Source organism: Pholis gunnellus, assembly GCF_910591455.1.
Source record: "Pholis gunnellus genome assembly, chromosome: 5".
NCBI classification, from domain to species: domain Eukaryota; kingdom Metazoa; phylum Chordata; class Actinopteri; order Perciformes; family Pholidae; genus Pholis; species Pholis gunnellus.
The window spans coordinates 24932906-24955530 of record NC_136531.1 but is presented as its reverse complement, the minus strand read 5'-3'; the positions used below and the strand labels follow the sequence as shown (position 1 = coordinate 24955530).

Genomic DNA, 22625 nt, shown 5'->3' with positions numbered 1-22625 from the left:
TGAATTAATAACCAAGACAGCCTCACCTGGAGCGCGCGCGTGTGTGCGCACTAAAGTGTGCGTTTCTCTGGATCGGATCAAGGATCGAGGTGTTTTAACTGGCTTTTGGTCCGCACATATTCACCTATACACACACACCGGGGGGATTTGGGCACCGCATGCCGGGGACATGTGGAAGTTTGAGCCGCTGTAGCGCAGCCAGAGAGCCGGTCCGCCGCCTCGTCGACCTCCCCTCTCCCTGCCCAGTTGGGACCAAATTCCCGGTTGACAGCCTTCAGGCATCGAAACCTCTCCGAGGAGACCCAACTGTAAATTCAGAGCGAGAAATTTCGGAAACACACGTCTGAAAAAAGGGGGGGGGGGGGGGACAACGAAAAGGGGAGGACAGCATCCCGTTCGCGCTGCAGAGTTTGGTGAGCTGCTTTCGGGGGATATCGTGGCTTTTATTTTTTTCAACGCCCTTGTGTTTTCTCAGTATTTTTTTTGTGGGTCTCACGTTGTGGCCCCCCACTTGCCGCAGTGATGGTGGGAGCTCTGAGCCCCGCTGGCCCCAGCCGCTCCCCGGTGACCGCGCTGGGGCTGCTGGTGGCCGTTCTGCTATCGGTCCTGTCCGGAGCGGACGGACAGCCCTGCCCGGCCCAGTGCTCCTGCACGGGGACTACAGTGGACTGTCACGGCCAGGGGCTCCGCAGCGTGCCCAGGAACATACCCCGCAACACGGAGAGACTGTGAGTACCGAGTGGGAGGGGGGAGACAGAGAAGCCTTAACAGCGCAGTTCGGCTTCAATCTGAGCATAACATGCCCGAAACAATTTCAACACACTTCAGAGGAAAATATCTTTAGAATCGGGTTATTTGTCTGCCATATATAAAAAGTGTGCACTGACATTATACTCTTCTTATAGCCTATATATTTAATAAAGCTGTGCCTCACCTGAAGGTTGTTATGGTCATATAATAATGTTTTTTTAAACCTAAATATTTTTTCGGTCCTTTTAAACTGCATGCTGGCGGTAGTGGGAGGATTGTTTCCTTGGGGACCGCGTCTTAATAGCGCAGGGCTTTACATGAGAACTAACACGTTCAAAACTTCACCAGGATCTGTCAATTCAGCTCCATGCATGTGTTATTGTGTCACATAAACTGTAGAAAAAAAGAAAAAAAAGAAAAAAGAAAGAACACGTGAGTTATAATTGCTGCGTGTTTGGATTCGTTATCGCCGAACCGCGGAGCTGAAGTTCGGGTGCGCCGCTGCAGGTCGCGTCGGTGGTTTCGCACTGTTGCATTCACAGCGCAGCCTCCGTAGAACCACGTCGGCTTGTCTGCAGACCCGAGCAAGTTAATCAAAAACGGATTTGGACAAGTGGGCTTTGAGTTAAACAGGCCCGCGTTTTATTAGCCGGATACCCCTTGATGAAATGAAAATGTGTGCGTGGACTAGTCTCCTCAATCTTCCTCTGACGCTCAAATGACAATCCACGCATCGTCCGCAGCACACCAAGTTAAAAAAAAACAACCTTCAGTTTGTTTCTTTGTCCTTGTTTTTATTTAATATTTTATTATCATATCACATCTCATGCAGCCTATACTCACAGTCCCTCTCTTTAACCCTTTCTCCTCCCAGGGATCTGAATGCAAACAACCTCACTAAAATCACCAAGGCGGATTTCGCAGGACTGAGGCATCTACGAGTGTTGTAAGTGTCTTCTATATTTTATTTTTCTCCTTTCTTCCATCTTCCTTTTTACAGATGGAAAAGAAGAACTAAAAAAATTCACCTTGCAATTCATACAACTCCCACAACAATAACAAAAACCCACAACACACAGCTCCCAGTCCTGGTCAGGGCATCGTGGCTCATTCAGCAGCCCTGGAGCTGCCGCATGCGGCACTGCGTCTAGAAGAAGCGGCGATTTCATTGAGTGTGTGTGTTTGTATGTGTGTGTGTGTGTGTGTGTGTGTGTGTGTGTGTGTGTGTGTGTGTGTGTGTGTATGTGTGTGTGTTTGTATGTGTGTGTGTGTGTGTGTGTGTGTGTGTGTGTTTGTGTGTGTGTGTGTGTGTGTGTGTTTGTATGTGTGTGTGTGTGTGTGTGTGTTTGTGTGTGTGTGTGTGTGTGTGTGTGTGTCCAAACAGAATAGCGGCGGCACCTGTTAATGCTGTCGCGTTAATCTGCCAGTGGAAGTGTCAGGAGGGGCTTATTTTAACCACCGGGCAAAGAGAGGGAAGGAGATAGCGGTCGTTAGGTGTAACCGCGGAGGGAGGAATGCATGCTAGATGGGAGGGAGGGTGCAAGGAAAGGAAAGGGAAAGAGAGTCAAGTAAGAACAAGTTTCTCTCCTGGGATGAGTCCAGGTTAAGAGTAGAACAGGGATAGCATGCTTTTATTGTGTTTGTGTGTGCGTGCGCGTGCTATCCAGCTGCTATAAGTGAACGTCGGGGAATACACATTTTTCGAATTCCTCCAGAGATTATGTCTTCGATTGAGCATGTGTTTGTGCGCGTGTGCGATACCAGTCTTCATGCTAGCCGTTTCCATGTGTTCCGTCGCGTCTGGCTGTGCTTGGGCACACACAACCACAACCATTTGGATTTGAATTAGAGCTGCAACAATTAGTCAATGGAATTTTCTTTTTTTTTAGTATTAGCTAGCACAGTCAAATTTCAGTCGTTAAAGTCCTAAATTCGCAATTCCCTCTGGGAAGCAGTGTTCCAGTGTACGCGTCCGTCGCTTTTATTGTGAAGGCAAGAAAAAGCGGAAATGGGCTACTGTTGAATGTGTTTGAGAATAAAGTTGGCGCCATCTTGGTGCAGACTACGGAGCCCCCTTGTTATTATTTTATTACCATTATAAAGTACAGGCACAACTAAAGTCCTGGCTGCTGTATTGTAATGCTACCATCTTTAAACAATACAATTACATTTAAACAAAACATATAATTCAACATAAAAACAGTACAGGAGCTGTGTGTTGTGATAAACCCTTTTAGCTCTGTTAGCATTGTTGCAGTTGTTTACACCGTTAACGCTATTAGCAATGCTAGCTAACCATGTGGAGGCAATATATGCTCTTGAATTACCTTTTTAGCACCTTTAGAGCAAACAAAGCCAAAAAAGCTTGGAAGTACTTTTTTGTCAGATATGATAGTCCGTGAAATATCTTCGGGTTTTGGCCTGTTAGTTGGTGAAAACAAGCATTTTGAAGGAGTCACATTGTAAAAGGTGTCTTCAGTATATTTCGGTAATGAAATGAATTGTTAGCTGCAGCACTAATGTCAATGTTGAAACCAGTTCTATCTGAGTTCCATGAGTGTACATCATACCGCCCATAAAATGTGTGTGTGGCTGCTTGGCTTGGTCAGCACAGTGCTCCTGGGGGAGTTGAGCTAGTGTAAGTGAATGAGTAGACATGGCTATGTGGTTAGATGGAGGGTAAATTGGATGATAGATGAGTAGCCGTCCAACTGATGGGCCAGTTTTAGAGTCAATTCTGGGGCTCCCATCGACCCGCCGCTGATTGTCTCTCTCTTGCTGTTTCAACATTCTATCACTTTCCATCTCCACCAATCGTTTTTTCTTCTTTTTTTTATTCACATCCGCTGCCACATATACCTCCTCCTCTCCCTCTCCTCTCCAATGTCAATCTCTTTGCCTTCTCTCTCATGTCCCACCTCACTCTCCTTCACCTTCCCTTCCTCCTCACTCGCTCTTATCTGTGGTACCATCTGGCCATCTTTCTCCTTTTCTCTGGGCTCTCAAAGTGTCATCGCACAAATCACTCTGTCAGCTCAAGCACTCCTTTTTCTGTCCAGTGCTTATTGTCTCACTCTGTCTCTCTTGTGTTTCTCTCTCAGGCAGCTAATGGAGAACAAAATCACCACGATTGAGAGAGGGGCCTTCCAGGACCTGAAGGAACTGGAGAGACTGTGAGTTACACTTTTGGATCGAAGCTGCCGCCACTTTCTCCCTGAACACCTGTTTTCTTTTGTTTATTTTTTACGGATGTGGAAATGCACATATTAACATACAAAAAGGGTACACGAGGCACCAGAACAACTTCAATACTTGTCATCGTAGATTCGACAAGTGTGTGAAGCTCTTCTGGAGGGATGATCGTTGTTCCTAAAGATGTTCCGTCATTTGCTGTTTTGATTATGGTGGTGGTGTTTCATGTCAAACCGCGACACAGAGGATTGTGCTTTGAATACCTGGTGAATGGTGAATGGTGGGATTGTGGAAACATGTCATCAACTTGTGTCATCCATCTGCTGCTCTTTTAAAATGCGGCAAAATAAAAGCTGGCACTGTTTGATTTTTTATTTCAATAGAGCTCACAATGTTTCGTCAGCCAGTGTCGTCTGAATCATTTCATGGATTCTTTTTTCACCCGTTTGGTTTGTCGACGTGGGTTGTAGCTGTCGGTGGGAATTCGGTCCTGAGTTTTTTGACACTACCACAATTTTGACATCAAAGCTGGAAATCAGTGGGCTTGTCAGATTGCGCAGTCTACCAATGTCTTGGACTGACGACCAAAGATTTCACCGTGTTTTATTTTAGTATTTTTTGGCCTGGGGTAGTCTCTTAAAGGGGTTTGAGACCAATTTTCTCCAGGAAGAGAGACGCTTTGAAGCAAATTTTACATAGTGGCCAAACGGTGGAATTACAATTTCCCGGGTCCTTCATGTGACGCCATGGGGCCCAAAAAGACTTTATCTGGTAGACTTGCATTGGAAAAGAGACATCTGTAACTCAGCAGATCTTTTATTTTTTTAGGTAAATCAACTTTCCAGTACAAACACTAGTATTTTCATCTGAATTCTATACCCGGAAACCAAACTTTATTTGCTTAATGTGCCACTGAGCAACCTTTATAGGAATGAAGGAGTCCCCTCCTCCGACACTGTATCCAATTCTCTTTATACATCAATGGTCTTGACCCGGTGGCGTTTTAGCCCCTCCCCCCATCTGTGTGTCTTCATAAATGTTTAACCTGACCGTCATGACGTGCGGCTGCCAACGTCTAACTCCAAGAGGGAAGTTTTGCAATCGAGTCACGGGGCAGTGGCTGAGTGAACAGCCAGAGGTTGTTATGGCGTTGGCCCGGGGAATCACTGGCATTCAGCATCTGACCCTGAGGCAGTTATGGCATAATTAAGTCTTGGTAGTGTGTGAGAGAGTGAGACAGACGGGGGGGGGGATGCGGACCCCTGACTGCTGATATGTCCATTGTGTCGGCTGTCAACTTTGTTTGACGTGCGAGCCGTTCGTCTACGTGGGTGCTTGTGTGATATGCGGCCCGACTGCCAGCCAATGACACACTGGAATGCAGCAGGTCTGAGGAGGCTCAGAGACAAGCTTTTAATTAAAGGCACATACAAAAAAACACAGACATCACCTGAATACACACAGAGATATCCACCTGAACACAGACGCACATGCAGCACTGAATCGAACGAAGGTAGTTCATCTTTATGATGGCTGTTTTGGGTGAATTCTTCAGTTGAGGCCGGGATGAAATAGGATGAAGTGTCACGATCCCCCTGGCTGCTCTAGTCTCGGGCATGTCGTGCCTGGTTTTCTCTCCGCTTTCCGCTGCCCTGCGGCTGCTCTTTGTTGACAAAGCGAGAGCTGCTCTATATGAACGGCTATAAGGAATCTGCTACTCATGCAACCGACGCTGGGTTCTGTCCAGATAAGCAGGTCTGGGAATTCCTGCCCTGAGCTGCACACAAAGAGGGCAATGTTTCACTGCGTATGGTCCGGCTTTAGCAGTCAACTTTTTGAGCGATTTCCCTCCGTGCAAAGAGATGGTGCACTCTGGTTGAATGTAGAATCTCATGTGAGCACACTTGCACATGCAATGTTCCGTCTAGAATCTGATGGCAACAAACGCCTCTGACAAGCGGCGAACTTTCTGACACAACGTGGCTGTTTCTCTGGTGTCCTCGCGAGGGGCTTTCAACTGTAATTCAGCGTCTCTGGCGTGGCATGTTCACAAACACAAAGGTGGAGACGGAGTCATCAATGCCCCCACCCCCCCTGCAGGCGCCGGACAATGGCACGTCTCCGGCGTCTGGAGTCTCGGGGGGCTCATTTCAAAGGCCTCCGTTCTCTGGGGGTCTGGAGGGGCGCCTGCTGGGCACCGCTGCCCGGAGGAGAGGGCCCTAAGCTGGCCTGACGGATCCGCAGTGACTGCCCCCCACGGTGGTGGAAAACGGTTCCTCTTCTCACCCCCTTTTTTGTTTTTGCAACAGGCCCTGCAGGGCTGGGCCGGTTGGGGTTAGGTGTGGGGCAATGGCTGTGGGGGGGGTGGGGTGGGGGTGGAGATAGGCATGTCACAACACACGCATGGGTATGGACACACTCGTGCATGCGCATTAACTTGCGCAAGGCTGCTCTGTCAGTACAGGTTTTTATCTTCACCCCCCCGCCCTACAGCCACTCACACTTCATTCATGCTTTCACCTCTCCTCTTGTTTTTCTCCCGTACCCACCCATCTCGTTCTCTCTCTCTCTCTCTCTCTCTCTATTGTCCCGCGCCGATAGGAATGTCATACATTCCTCCCTCTCTCTCCCTGTAGATGATGAAGAATAGAAACTTCCTGATCCTCTTATCCTCCTCTCACTGGTTTATAGTCCCCCTATCCAATTCAAAGCCCGCGAGATCGGAGAGGATAGCAGCCACACAGATGCAAAGAGAAAGGAAACAGTAATTACAGGTATTGAGACTCTGCGGTGAGATAAAGCCTCAGATGATTAGCCTGTAATTGAGTGATGGCATAGTCACAGATTATTTCAGCGGCGATGAATAGCTGTGTACAGGTAGAAAGACTGTGTCTGTCAACGGCGATCACAAACGAGATAATTAAACCTCAAGCTAAGCGATGGAGTTGTAATATTTAGACAGTGTGACTATCAGGAGATAATCGCAACAGCGAGGCTAGAAAGCAGGATATGGATTTCAAAGTAAAGTGCTGGATAAGCGATAAATTATGTGTTTAAATGTTTTTAATTATTATTTTTATTGAGTGACTGAGCTTGAGCCCGCAAAACATTTTCGCTACTACAACTGTTCCGTCTACATTTTTTAAAATTTCTGATAGATTTTTCTTGCTGAGGGTCCCTGCAGCTGCCCACTTGTGTTACATCTGTCGGTAAACAGTTGCTCGAATGCTCAAAAGTTCCGGGGAAAAGCTCTTACACGTCGCTGAATGTGATCGATTTTTGGATTTCATTGCTGTGTGTTTAGGCCAGTTACGGTGTCTGTCACGAAATAACAGATCTCAGATCGGAGCGTGTGAAACTCTGGTGGATGGTGGTTCACTGCACCAGCTGTGGAACAAATACACACACCGTTGCAGTAGATACACACTCACAGTGGTCAGTTTGAAGCGGGGTTTTTTGGAATAGAGACGGTTTCTCTGGGTCACGGAAATGTCCACACGGTTTGGGATATAACTATGGTAACAGTACTGTGTGTGCGTCTGTGTGTGTGTGTGTGTGTGTGTGTGTGTGTGTGTGTGTGTGTGTGTGTGTGTATTATGGAAGCAGTGGCATCGCTGGAGTAATAATTGGATTCTGAGGTGGTTTGTTATTTCCTTCCCTGCCAGCCTGCAAACCTGTAGTACCACACATCTACAAGGCCATGAGGTTTAGGAGTGTGTGTGTGTGTTTCTGCATTCTATGTTTGTGCGGCTATGCATGTGTGTGTGTGTGTGTGTGTGTGTGTGTGTGTGTGTGTGTGTGGTTTGCGGCCCTCCAGCATCTGTTTATGATTTCAGGGATTATCACCACGCTGCAGTGTGACATTAGCTCGTTGGATCGACTCTCACACCTCAGACTACTGGCGACTCAGTCTTCATTCACTTTCAGCCAGACTCTGACTAATGAATCACGACCGTGGGAGTGCTCTGAGGGCGTTTATGTGCACACACACACACACACACACACACACACACACAGAAAGATGCATTCCTTCAGGTCCATGAAACAAACCACTATATATATAGACATTAGAGGTTTTTAGTACAAATCCTTAACACCGAACCTTCAAGCCGAGCTGACTGTGCTGAGTCACCGTCTTGTTCATGTTCTAGCGACCTAAGTTTACACAAGCTGTTTGATATTTGAGTAAATCAAAGTTACTCATAACAATGACGCCAGATGTTTTTTAAATAAACGTTGTGGGCAGACCTTGTCTGTGCGGTAGTCAATGACGAAAATAAATTCACAACAATTTTGATATTAAATTAAAAAGAATATCTGGTTCCACTTCTTCAACTGTGAGAATCTGCGGCTTTTTTTTCTATGTCGATGTAAATTCAACATCTTATGTTTTTAACTGTTTGACAGACGTCATCTGGGGGTCTTGGGCTTTTTTTTCGAGTTGGTTTATTAAGTGGAGTGGCTGAAGGAGTGACCTCTAGGGCTGCAACTAACGATTATTTTAATAATCGATTAATCTGTCGATTATTTGTTCGATTAATCGATGAATCGGATACAAAAAACAAAAAAGCATTAATTTCCAACCCTGAACTGACAGTGCACATTCACAGAGCAACACATCTTCACAAAGTGCACAAACAGGTTGAACATCCCTGAGCTGTTAAAGTAATTATTTAAAAAATAAGTGGACTAATATCAGGAGTGGGGTTCAGCGGGTTTACCCACGCCTCTCAGTGAAGGGTAGACACGCGCTGATCCATCAGTGAACGGCTTTTTCAGGCCGATAAGCCACGCCCCCTCTCCGGCGCGATGCACGCGATGCACGCGATGCACGCGATGCACGCGAATGAACACAATTAGTCCCCGGCCGCGTTCATCGCGTTCGTCACGTTTGGTGTTCACACACCTGTGTGAATAGGTCCCTGGCGATCGCGACCAAACGCGAGGTCCCCGGCGGCGGTGGCGCGAATGACGCGAAAATAATACAAATCGCGTAAATCAACTTCCGGTGTTGTCATGGCAACGTTTAAACGCCGGTCAGCGTCAGCTACAGAACCGGAGTCCTGTTCCGTTATTCACTCAAACATCTCCGCCACTTATTGAGTGGCGTAATAATCGCCGACACAACGAATCGATAATGAAATTCGTTGCCAACTCTTTTAATAATCGATTTTTATCGATTTTATCGATTCGTTGTTGCAGCCCTAGTGACCTCATTAGACTTGAGCTGTATCATCAGAGGTCGTTGTGACATGAATCAGTGCTCTGTGGTAAAATCTTCTCTCCAGATATAAGTCATTTCATGTATCACGATACAGCATGCTTTCTGCTAATATAAATACCTGACAAATGAAAAGTACTAAGTATTTTCTCATTTAATTAAGAACGTCAGTGCAAAATGTTAAATGAGAAATTTGAGTCGGTATGCTTGTTATTATCAATGTAGATGATACGATTCGATTGAAAGACAATCAACTTATCCTCCAGACAACGGTTCGTACGACATCTTACAAAAAGGTTAATCCTCATTTTTCGTGGGTTTTCCTACGATATCCAGCAACTCGTGTCAATGTACGCTCTTTACAAGCATACGGTATTTTCAAAATAAACTGCCGTCTTCACTACTTAGTTAAGTTTAGGAATCACTTTTAGTTTGACCCCTCCACCGGCCCGTGTGGGTCCCTACACGTCGCTCTCTTGCGATTAGATGCATAACATACAAACATGATTTTGTGGGAATTTCTAAGAATTACGGCGCATTATTTTTTCGAATGTATATCTTCGAATGTTGGACGAAAACAGAATGTGACTCATCGCCCAGCCCCAACATGAATGCTTCATTATCATTCAAATGAAAGCACAAAAATAATTGCTAATTGCTTCATTGAGTGCGTGAAGGCTAATTCAGAACATCGATGACTGAATTAGCCTTCAAACACTCAATGAAGCAATTAGCCATTATTTTTGTGCTTAAATTTTGCAAATGCGTCCCAAAGGAGGCGGAGTGAACAAGTTACGCTTTCTTCTCTAATGAATGAAGCATCGATGACTGATTCATCTGTCTCACGTTACTTTTATGACTCTAAATGAAGCCAGCCATGGTGGTTAAGGTGTTAACATACAATGAAATAATCACACAGTTCTGAGAAAAAATGCTGAATAAATGTGCGACACCCTAGTGGAACCAGACTGGTTCTGGTCCTTCACTATCTTTACTTCATTCACTCAGTCTCCTAGTCTGACAGCATTGCATCTATTTTAAGAGAATGAGCTCATACCCCCCCCCCCCCCCCCCACCTCGCCTCCATCCTGATCCCTCCTCCCCACCTCCAGCACCAGTCCGTGCACTCACCCAGGGGAGGTTATGCCCACTAACGGGGCGCTCACGGCTGGGCAGGGCCCGCAGGAGGAGTGGGCCTCTCCGCGTGACCACGTGGGGCTCTTAGCGGCCAGAGCCGGCGTTAACGGAAGAGCGGTGAATAATTCAGGAACACCGTTCTGCGGGACGTTAAATATTTAAGCGGCCTCTGATGTAACCGCGGAGTGCGAATGGGCGCGCGCGAGCATGTTTGTGCACTTTGTGGGTGGAACATGGGGACAGAGGGGCTGACGTTATCAGTCCTCACCTACTGAAGCAGGAAGAGGTGAAAGACGAAGGTTAGGCCACTGAGAGACTTGAAGAGAGGTTTTGAATGGAGTTCTGTGCTTGAGTAAAGCCCGTGTTTTTTCTTGAATCTGTGTGTTCCTGTGTGTAAATGTGTGTACTGTCTGTGGCTTTTCTTATTAGTTTGAAGTCACTCATCCGGCCTCCATCCTTCATTTTATTCTTTCCTCTCGTCATTCTCCTCCAGTAGCAGCCGGCGCGGCATACGTCGCCGGGCCTGTCAATGTGTGTGTGTGTGTGTCAGGGTTAAACTGTTTCAGCAGTCTGTCGTTCATTGTGTCACTCCTCTGACTCACATTAAGGCACAACCACACACTCTCACACACACACACACACACACACACACACACAGACGCAAACCTCTTCAATCCACTCAACCAGGGTTAAATGATCGCACCCAGATTATTAAACTCAACTCTTCTGTGTGTGTGTGTGTGTGTGTGCGTGATGATGGGTTGTTGTGAGTTCTTCCCCTGTGAGGGCCTTGTTTACTCAGTGGGGTCCTTTTCACACATTCGGTAGCCCGGCCAGACTGCCTGTTTGTTTTTCCCACATCATCTCCTCTCCTTCGCCTTTGTGGTAAAAAAAAAGAAAGAAAAAAGCCCCCCCCCTCCCCACACACACACACCTCCCCTTCATTTGAACCCCTTCTCTCGTCTTCTCCCCCCCCTCGCCTTCCCTTAGTCCTTCTCGAGTTCACTGTTTGTCTGGCACCCATGTTGCACCTCTTAAATCAGGGCTAAACCCGGAGTCTGTTTTTTTGCGTATCCGTCCATGAACATGTTTTTAATGTCTCCATCAATCTCCTCGCTCCTTGCATGCCTCCTCTAACTATTGTTACAATCAAAACACATACAACTTAATTTGATATGATGCTCAGGAAACACAAATCTCACCTTAAAAAAGCTAATCATACGCACATGTAACCGCTTCGCCCACACTGTCTGGAAGTGGATACTGAGAGTTTATTCCCCTAATTTATGCTGTGTTTTTCCAGGCGCCTGAATCGGAATAATCTGGCCGTCTTCCCCGAGCTGCTTTTCCTGGGAACGACAAAGCTTTACAGACTGTAAGTGCTGTTTTTTTTATTTCTCTCTCTCTCTCTCTCTCTCTCTCTCCCTCTCTATCCATCACTCTGCATTGGTAACTGAAATATTGTTCATTTTCCTCACGGGCCTGAGATCATACAGATGAATTGTGCGTTTGTGTGCACCCCCCACAAGCTCGTGCAGGTCACACACTTATATTACATACATACTGATATATGTGACAGACGTCGTAAAGCACAGAAGAAAATATCCTGTTTTCTCGGTGACGCAGCCGCGTGGTCTCACTCTGGCTGAAGGAGCGAGGGAGCCGATTTTACGTGGCCCTCTCCATAGAAGCCAGTTCAGTAGCTGATGGAGATTAGCACTCCAACAGCTGCTGCCCACTGGCAGAGACGTGTGTGTGTGTGTGTGTGTGTGTGTGTGTGTGTGTGTGTGTGTGTGTGTGTGTGTGTGTGTGTGTGTGTGTGTGCGGATGGAGAGGAGAAAGTGAGCATGCCGGATCAAGGCAGACATAAGCAGCGAAACACAGAAACAGGTTTCTCTCCTGAAGTTACACTTCGCAGGCGGTTTCAGTTACAGAACATAAACGTTCCAGTTTGCCTCCAAACCGGTGAACCGCCGTTTGTTGCCGTCGAGCCCCCGCGCTCGCTCTCAGGCCGAGCGTCTGCGCTGTAAACCGAGCTGTGGATTTCCAGTAGCGTCGGGCCGGGGCGGCAGCGCTGCTAAAAAACTGTGGGAAATGCCTTCCCGTCACGGCCGTTTGTGGTCCCGGGGAATAATTATGGTCACATATATTTATACGTGTGGCTGAATATATTTATCTGAAACAATATTGAAATGCTCAGATGATTCAGAGAGTGTGTGAAAGTTGTTTATGTTCTGCGGCCTCTACGGCGGTTGGCTGGGCCTCGACCTGTCGTGTCTGAGGGCGTGCGTCTGTTTTTCTGCGCGCGTGCGTGTGTGTGCGTGCGTTTGTGTGTGTGTGTGTGTGTGTGTGTGAGTTTTTCAAGGCCAAGAGTTGGCATATTGCTCAGCGTGTGGGCCGAGGTAAAAATACAACTGGGATATACTGCTCTCTGCTCAGCTGTCGCAGACAAGCGGCCTCTCTCTGTGTGTGTTTAGGGTCCCTCATCTGCTGCACGTCTTCACTGAACACACACACACTTCATTCAGCATAACAGCATTCATTATGTTGTGTTAGAGTTGTTGTTGTTTTTTTACACAGCCAAATATAGTACGATATAAATCAACTGTAGACAGAGAAAGAAAGAAAACTCAAGAGAAAGTTGCTAAATGACAATCAGGAAAAAAACAACTTGCCAAGCTGGCGCCGCCAGACGTACGGGAGTCACTCAGAACAAACGACAACCACGGAGGCTGAGCCAACAGTATTTGTGGTCAATATTCTTATGTCTACTTCTACACGTTTATTTTGAGAAAACACAACAAGAAGCCCTTGAGAACCTCCGAAGTGGAGTCTTGTTAGGTTTTTTACGTCGAGGTCTGAAGCTATGTGCGAAACCGGACCCACTTTGGTTCTTGCGACAGTGCTGCTATAAATGAACACTTGCTCAGCCTGCTATTATGAAAATGATGTTTTCACTCTTTTGGGGCTTTGGAAAAATCTGTGTGTTTGTGTGTGTGTGTGAGAGTGTGAATGCGTGCTGGATTCTTTAACCTTTGCTCAGCACCGTGGTTTAGGGCTTTGAGGGCTGAATTAAACTGAGGTCAGGTGTGAGAGATGCTATTATTTCTGCCCCGATTACGTCAACATTTGTTTTTTTTTTACAAGTGTGACATACTTATACTGAGCTGGGTTTGCATCCTCTATGACATTTGGTGTTTGGTCAAGTCAACTGAAACACAATTAGGTTTTAATAGTAGATAGATTTTTGATAATAATGGACTTGGTTATTGAAAACTAAAACCACAATCTTAAATGTGCTTCGTTCAGTTCCTTTAATGAGAATGATTACAAATAAGTGCATGCACGCCCCTTATGAACATGTTTGCATGTGTACTGGCTAGGTGCTGTGCAAAAATATCAATATAGCTTACTATGGCGTTATTATTTAAAACGATAAATTTACAGACTACTTAAATAATCATTCCTGTTTTAAACAGATTTAAAATGTCCTTTAAATTGCCTCGAATCCCTGCGTGTCAAACGACCTCCTCCTCCGCTCCTGTAACACTAGATGTTGCCTATTTCCTTCTAAGCTAAGGCCAGCGACCTCCCGGCCTGTCACATGATTCGGCCCAAATTACAACACGGCGTGTCACAAGCAAGCGGCCGTATACTGTCGGGCCGTGGATACGACGTGCCCAGGCTTTATGGAGAGGATTACGAAACGTATCGAAACATCTCTCCACCCTGCAGAGAGAGAGAGGAGCCCTGTCAGGTGATGTCAGACGACTAGACCACCGAGTCGATTGCTACGACGACGTCACACCACATCACGACACGACGACACGAGAGCCGCACAGGCTGAGAAATGTTAGTTACTAGAAACTCAACCTGGAGGAACGGGACATACATGGGAATAACCCAGCCATAGTGACTGAGTTACTTAATGCACTTTATTTCATATGTTTATGACATCTACATGTAAGAGTGGTCAGTAAAACAATGAGAAAAGAATACAGTATGTGTTTTTATTTTCAAATGTGCATTTTATTAAAAAGGTGTTCAGTGACACTGAGAATACAATATGCACTTTATTTTCATATCATTTTTTTTATGGCAAGTGCTTTTCAGTTGAGTGTGTTCTCTGCTGAGTGACTATATTTAATGCAAATAGCTTCTGAAGTAGTTTTGATGCAATTTGTCCGCTGAGCTATCAATATGATGAGATAGATATGAGGTTCAGGGGTCCTCCCCAAGACAATGTGAAGGTTTCTGACTTAAAATGAATTATTATAACACCCAAAACGTCTTAAAGACAAAACTTGCTCTTTCACATATCACAGCCTTCTTCTGGTCATTTAATTCCTCTGAAATTTACAATATAATGATATTTATATTATTATTTATTTCATACGATGCAAAGATACCAGGAAGAGAAACAAGTGCAGCACGATCAGTGATTCCAGATTCAATTCTTACACTTCTGTCATGAAGCTCCTTTTAAATTATTCAGGACGACACGATTGTTTTCCATCTCTATGCAGATGACACACTGTCCACGGCGAACAAATGTATTTGTGTAGAGTTTCTTCTCCTCTTTTTTCATTTCCCCACCAACTCTCTCTCTCTCTCTCTCGCTCTCTCTCTCTCTTTCTGTCTGTCCATCTCCTCTCTCTCTCTCTCTCTCTCTCTCTCTCTCTCTCTCTCTCTCTCTCTCTTCCCTCTTTGCTGGACAGAAATCAGTAGAGAGATGAAAGAGGGAGAGATGAAAGCGGGGGTTGATGAAGGGATGGGGTGATGGGAGGATAAGAGAATGGGTCACTGCTTCCACAGCTGAACGGTGGGGTTATGCCTGAGTATGAGGCTAGATTGATGGGACAGTGTTTGTGTGTATGTGCGCTATTACGGCGCTCGGCCTCTTCTGGCAAACGTCCCTCGGCAACAGTCTTTCCCGGTTACTCGGTCACCGCGTGTCTCTCTGTGTTTTGTGTCGAGTCGAGGCCGTTAATTAAAACTTTGGCTTTTTGTGTATTTGCTTGAGGGTCGAAGAAGTGAGAGATGGAGGAAAAGAAAGAAAAGAAATGGAAGGAAAGTTAGTTGTGCCTCTGTCCTTCATCCTTCCTCTGAGAACGGAGAGTCAATGTGGACGAGCTGATTGAGAGGAGGAGAATGCAGACATTAAACCTGAGTTAAAGCGGCCGGGGGTTTGAATTGATGAGTTGATGAGGCTCTGATTTTGTGTGTGTGTGTTTATGTGTGTAATAGTCCCTAATCCTCTGCTAAACGGTGCCCTGATGAGGCTTTACCAGGCAGCATTGTTGCTTAGCAGCCTCGAAGGTTGTGGCTTTGTCTTCGGTGAGAGCTTAACCCTGACACACACACACACACACACACACACACACACACACACACACACACACAGACACACACGCACGTACCACCTCGGCCGAGGCGACAGGCTCAGCACAATGGTCACAAGAGCACAGGCGTCTTTCAGAAGATGTGGGCTTTCCCAGCGTGTCGACAGTTAGCCGACACGGAGGGAGGACGGCGAGGAGGACGAGGAGGAAGAGGAAGAGGAAGAGGAAGAGGAAGAGAGGGGGTCAAAGGTGGAAGAGATGAACATTTCTTCTCTGAGCTAATCATGCTTTTTTTAATTAAGACAGAGCGCGTTGGGCGTTTTAGTTGCCACAGTGACGACGACCTCTGGGCCCTCTTAGAGGTCAAAAGGTGAAGAATGTTCCAGTCAGGAGATCTAAGCAGGAGGTGATGTATATGTAGAAGTGATGGGGGGGGGGCCCTCCCACTCATTAACAGAAATCATGACAAATGAAACTTGTAAATGTTTGTTATTCTAGGATCAAACTTGTAGCATTTAGAACTTTACTGTGAGACCAACATGATCGTCCACATTCTACCAACAACAATTAAATGTGACAAGGATTATGTATTGAATACATGAAAGTCGTCCAATCACATATGGTTAACCAAGTGTGGAGTGAAGTCATTTTTATTGTTTACCATAATGGAGAGGCACATTTTGGTATGCGTGTATTGCGTATATTCTGCTGCGAGGATCATGTTCTGTGGCAGATTTATTGTAGTGAAAATAGACCTGTGCTCAGAGGAGATGGTGTTCATACAAAGTGCAGGACTTTGACTCTAGAGATCGGGGTTCGGTGGTTAGGCAACAAAATTCACTTTGGTTAAGGTTAGTGAAAGATGAATTATGGAAAGGATCGTCTAAATGTCAGTAAACACATCCTGTACCAGTGCTGTTATATATGTGAGCTGGGCAATATGTGTTCTCAGTGAATGTTTTCCAGATGCTTGAGGTATGAAACATGTTGCAACCTTGCGGATACACTGATTTCATGTTGTGATGTATGATGTAGCCTGTTTGTGCACATGTGTATTTATGTGAGGCTCTGTACAGACTGGCAACAAAGTCTCTTGGAAAAGGACAAATGAGTTTCACTTTTTAGCGCCAGGTGTGGAGTCGCGCCGCTCGTCAATGTCACACTTTCACCCAGGCAGCCAATCAAATCAAGCAAGAGGCTAGATTTACTACTTCACCACTGACTTCCTGTTTTGATGCCGGTAGACGTGGTAGGGCTAGAGTGTGTGAGAGGGATCCAGTTTCTGTTAGTCGCATATGATCCGTTTCGCACAAAACCCAGCTCCACGCCGTTTGGCCCGACGTGCTTCGCTGAGGCAGTTTTTGAGCGGCCGCACATCTCGGCGTGATCAGCCCCCCGCAGGGTGTTGGGATGCCGGATGTTGGATGGATGTCAGGGAAACCTAACCGGTACAGAACTCAGTAGATTAGTGAAAAGTTCATACGCGCTCATCTCTTCCAATCATTTGATGCACTGTTATCTTTGAAGCTAACCTCTTCCACTCACATCAAGGCCATACTGACCCTTTTGTGATGCTCATGGGGGGAAAACGAAAAGAAAAGAAAAATGAAAGTCCTGCTTCTGGTTATTCCAGACGATGTTGAAGGGCATTATTTGGTTTTGCTGCCTTTAAACAAAGATCCCTATCTGCTGGTAGCATGGTTAGTTGCAGCGTTTTGCATGAGGAGATATTCAGCCACTGACTTTGTGTACATAGGAAATGCAAATATCTGCCATTATGTCTGTCCAAGGAAATGAAGTTAAGCCTTTGGAGCCTGAGGCGTCTGTGGATGGGCCTCTCTCTCTCTCTCTCTCTCCCTCTCTCTCTCCCTCTCTCTCCCTCTCTCTCTCTCTCCCTCTCTATCTGGCACAAACACACCGCTTTACCATTCAGCAATATTTCCTGCCCCCTCCCGTTTCTCTGAATGCACTTTAACAGATATAAAAATGGTCTCTCTCTCTCTCTCTACCACTCACACACACACACACACACACACACACACAGATCTTTTCAGCATATACAAAGACATAATGTCCAAGAAAATGCTTTCATTAGCACTCTTGGATCACGCAGATCGCATCCAGCCAAACAGGAAAAGTGATTTATTTAATTTCTTTTTCCCGCGGTCCAGTTGTTGTGTTTTCTCATGTCATCCGTGCGCAACATTACAACTCACCTTGAGTGCAAACCGAACAGCGCGTCGAGGTGTTGAGTGTCAGTGACTCACTCGCCTTGCCATCGTGTGAATCACTCGACCGCCTATCTGGATTGCTCAAGGCCACTCATTCCTAAGAAGTGATTTTTTGCCATTCAGATCCCGACACAATGCCGTAATTCATGCTCGAGCGGTTCGGAGCGGGCTCGCCAAAAAGCCCAACTGGCATTATTCAGAGGGCACCGGCACAAAAGATGATGTTACACAGACAGAATGTAAAGATATGAAACGCCCCACTCCACTGTTACCACGGCTAGCGCGAACTTGTTCCTGCATGGGGCCCACGAAGCGTGTGTGTGTGTGTGTGTGTGTGTGCGCGTGTCTGTGTGTGTGTGTGTGTGTGTGTGCGTGCGTGTGGATTTTGCTGAGCTGCTTTGTTCAGCTTTTTTTTTTCACTATGAACTTTATTTATTTATTTGAATTGGACACCGTAGCACTTAGAAACACAGGTTTGTAGCTACACCGAGCTAACAGTCCTGCAACACATCCTGTTTTCAAGAAGGCTGAAATGTTCGTTTCTTGTGAACATTTTGGAGGCTTGTCGTGCTCAGAGGTTGTCATTCTATAAAGATTAGACTGTCGATCGTTTGGAGCAGGTGAAGCAAGACAAAAATATGTGTTAAAGGACAATAAGGTTTTATCTTATCTTATTTATCATGTAAAGAGTCTGTAGTCCACCCTCCTCACAAATCACAGCTGTCCAAGCATCGTGATTATGTCAACATGAAGAACAGCATTAAATCCACGGCCGCCATCTAATCTGTCAATTTGGTCTCAGTGGACTAAGATTTCTTTAGTTGATTAGTCATTTATTATGCTTTTTGTCATGTTGGAAAAAAGCAAAAGGTAACATATCTCTGGCAAACTTGTTACTCAAAGTGGTGCTTTCATGTGATTGTTTGTAAAGAAACTCAGATTAAAACAACCTTGTTGGTCCTAATTAAATCCTAAAGTATTTGTTCATGAGAAATATAAATATCCTCCTTTTTTTTTCTTGTACTAAAACTTTGCCTCACAACGGCAAAAAAACACTTTTACTCACCATGTCATATGCAGTACAGTCATATTTACCATATATGACTTTAAAGCTCAACTACATTTTTCTTTCTTCTGACTGTTGTAGAAAAAATACTTTAACATTATTAAATGTTAAAAAATGATTGCTTTCAAAACACATCTGATAAACAGTGAACATTACTGAAAAACTGAACCTATCAGGTGTGTAACTTTGAAATAAATTTCTCTTGTTCAATCTCCAAACACATTTCCGTTTTACGTGGCTCAGTTCAGCTAATCAGCTGTCGCCCAGGGTGTGTGAGGTTCAAAGTTCAGAGCTCACAGGTGAAAGGTCGGGGAGCATCAGTGTCAGCCCGAACGAGGTATCCAGGATAATGGACGTGCCAGCAGGAACGGCGCTGTTTTGCCCATCAGATTACGGGACGACAAGTCACGCCTGGAAAAAGAGACACAGAGAGAGAGAGAGAGAGAGAGAGAGAGAGGAGGGGTGGATACAGACAGAATGAATGAAGGGTGTTTAAAGGAAAGATCAGAGATGTGTTTGCTCTCTTAAATGGTGTGGAAAAAAAAGAACAGGGGGGTAATTTACCCAGGTGAAGACAGAGATGTTTTCTCTATTGAGAAAAGGGAGAAAAAAGTAGAAAGCGAGGGACGGGGAGAAGGAGGAGAGCTAGAGGGGAGAGTCATGTGGAAAGGAGAGGAGAGAGGCATGTCAGTACTTACTGTAGATGGCAGGTAGCCTGAAGCCTGGAGCCAGCGTGTCTGTCAGAAAGAAGTGCGTAACCTGAGTGTGGCTTACTGGGAGGGGGAGGGGGAGGGGTGTGGGGGGGGGGGGGGGATTGCATACCTAGCCAACGCCAGGAAGAGCTTACCTGGAAGCAGGTAGTTACGACAGTGTGTGAATCTATCGTGTGCGTGTGAGGTCTCCTGGATCATCAAAGCGTTTCCTCACCTCGCTGGTGTGCGATTAAGGGTCACCGTGTGCGGTAGTACCTCCCAACGGAGCAGCTAGATCATCCCGCATCCTCTCCGTTCCTCTCGCGTCTGCTTCCTCTCCCCTCTCCTCACCCACTTTAGCCCCTCTGTGCTTAACTTGATAATACAATGTCGACGCCGGTGCGTCGCCTGCTGATTTTCCTGCAATTTCCTCCTCGTCTTCATCTGGCCTCCACGTCCCTATACGGAGGTTTCCCCGCTCCAGGGTATCTGCAGGGTATGGATCCGGGCCCTGTGTTGATGGATGAGGCGGCCCGGTCCGGTGAATTATAGGATGGGATTATGGAGTCATCAGAGATTCAATGACAGTGGTGTGCCAGTGCAACTGTCATCAAATGTTGCTAACCTCTGAGTTAAAAAAAAGGCCTCAAAACGGCCGTCCACAAACCAATGGGGGACGTGACGCTGACTAAGTCCATTTCTTTCATACATTATGGATGACACTGCTTATATACTGTCACTCTGTGGAAGCCATTTTAACAACTTTGACGAGCGCTAAACTCTATTTCAAGGAGTTATTAATGCCGATCCGCGGAGAAAAAAACTCACTCTGGCTGCACACAAACTAGAACAAAGAGCAGAAACTTTGAGCGCTCACACAGTCTCGCCAGTCAAATGGTAGACAGAGAGGTTTCAGTTGATGTCAATCAGTCAGCAGACCTAACATGGCTGTCTCTCTCCCTGCCCCGGGCGCCTCCCTCCCTCCCTCCCTCCTCCTAATCCTCCATCTTGGCTCCGTGTCAAGCCGCCTTGTCCAGTCGCACAATATCCCTCCTCCAGGGCAGGCAACTGCATCCCCTCTCCGGCTCCATTAGTGCCACTCCACTGGCATAGCCGGCATTCTCCAGTGGGACCGTCATCGCCGGCCACTCCATTGGCACCCCTGTCACTCTCCAACCGCCACAAAAGAAAACCTCTCCTACCCTCCCTCTCCGCCTCCCCCGCTCACTTGGTCTTTTTTTTTTTTTTTTTGCGCCCCCATTTTCTTCCCCTTCTCGTCTCTCTCTCTCCCCCTACTCCTCTATTATCTTCCTTTTCTCTTTCCAGCACCTTTCTCTTCAGTCTTCAGTCATCTCTCTCCCCCGGGCCTAACACACTGGTTTTGAGAGGCTTATGCAAGACCCTCATCCAGGCCACCGATGCAGTAGGAAACCCGGGAGAGGAAACTGGGAGCTGACCAGCGATTCCCTCCCAGAGATGTTGCTCACAAGTTTAGAGGCTCTCACATTATTTCACCCAAAAGCTGAGTGTGTTTTGAGGTGACCACGGCGACCCAGGCTCATTAAAACGCACTATGTTTACATAATGTGAGTACTCTGGGCGGGGGGGGGGGGGCAGAAACAGACCCTCAGCTGCTGTCACTTTAAGTGAATTGCCTGCTTTAGAATCAAATATAAAACGAACTTGCCATAGATACAGAGTTGAAATTAAAACGTATCAATGTTGCCGTCAGTCAGAGATGAAAACACGGAGGCTTTGTGAAGAGACAGCGGGAGAGAGAAAGTGTGATGTTGTAGCTGCAGGCTGGTGATAGATCAGCAGGTTTGTAATCACAGGTTGGTACCCGACCTGTGTGTGTGTGTGTGTGTGTGTGTGTGTGTGTGTGTGTGTGTGTGTGTGTGTGTGTGTGTGTGTGTGTGTGTGTGTGTGTGCGCGTGTGCGCACATACCCGAGTGCTTATGTATATTTGTCCTCGCGAGTGTCTAATGACAGGTTCCAACCCTGATGTGTCATTATCCAATTACAGCTTTCTCTCATCTCTACGGTAACGCCATGCCCACCAGTAATTGGACGGCTGCTCTTAAGAACTCTGACCTCTCGGCAAGTGTCAGGCGGGAGAACACACACACACACACACATCGAACACACACAGGGAGATGCCAGGAAGATTGGGTAACGCAGGATAAAGCAGCCATCTGATCGTCTAAACTATGCAAAGACAAGTCAGGACTCTGATTATATCGCATCACTCCTTCCTCCTCACACTCGTCCTCTTTTTCTCCGTCCGTCTCTTTCTACCTCTTGTAATAACAATGACTGGGGCTCACGTGCTTCTTGTCTTCGCCCTCTTTCCCGTCTCGCTCTCTTGCAAGTGTGTTGCCTCTAAATGGGCCTAAATGGGCCGAGCCGGAGGAGAGCTTTTGTGGTTTACGCTCTCTCTCTCTCTCTCACTCTCTCTCTCTCTCTCTCACTCTCTCTGTCTCTCTCTCACTCTCTCTGTCTCTTCACTCTTTCACAAAAACAAAACACAGCGTTTTTCTCATCCGAGCCCTCTTAAATATTTCACACGCTGAGGAGGCTCCGGGCCCTCTCCTCTCTCGTTTGTGTGTTCGGGCCTCGTCGCAAAACTCCACGAGGGGTTCGGTGCGACGGTAACACAAAGACAGATGCTTATCGTCGAGAGAAATTGAATTACGGACTATTGGCAGACGTGCAGAGACACGGAGGACCGGGAACAAAGGGAGACACAGAGGAGGAAATGTGTGTGTGTGCGCGTGCAGGTTTCTTCCTGTTCCTGAGTTCAGAGGTCAGGTATTAGAAGTCGGGGTCTCCTGCATCCTGACAGCTCATTGGAGGACAAATGTATGAGTTCAGAGAGAGGAATTTTAACAATTTGCTCTCTCAACGTTTGACCAGATCATGTTTTTCATAATTGAAGCTCTTTATATCGATTTTCTTTTTTTTTTTTTTCTTATTCTGGACTACAAATGGGTT

General features: G+C 46.3%; 1 protein-coding gene across 2 annotated transcripts in view; it reads left to right on the top strand.

Moving 5' to 3' along the window:
• Window positions 1-454: 454 nt before the first annotated feature.
• Window positions 455-22625, top strand: part of slit2 (slit homolog 2) — an 84056-nt gene continuing 61885 nt past the window's right edge. For both annotated transcript variants that reach the window (XM_079159198.1, XM_079159197.1), the window contains exons 1-4: window positions 455-728; window positions 1625-1696; window positions 3852-3923; window positions 11604-11675. In XM_079159198.1, coding sequence (XP_079015324.1) covers window positions 523-728; window positions 1625-1696; window positions 3852-3923; window positions 11604-11675 — 422 coding nt within the window. In that variant the 5' untranslated portion in view covers window positions 455-522. The remainder of the gene's footprint in view (window positions 729-1624; window positions 1697-3851; window positions 3924-11603; window positions 11676-22625) is intronic.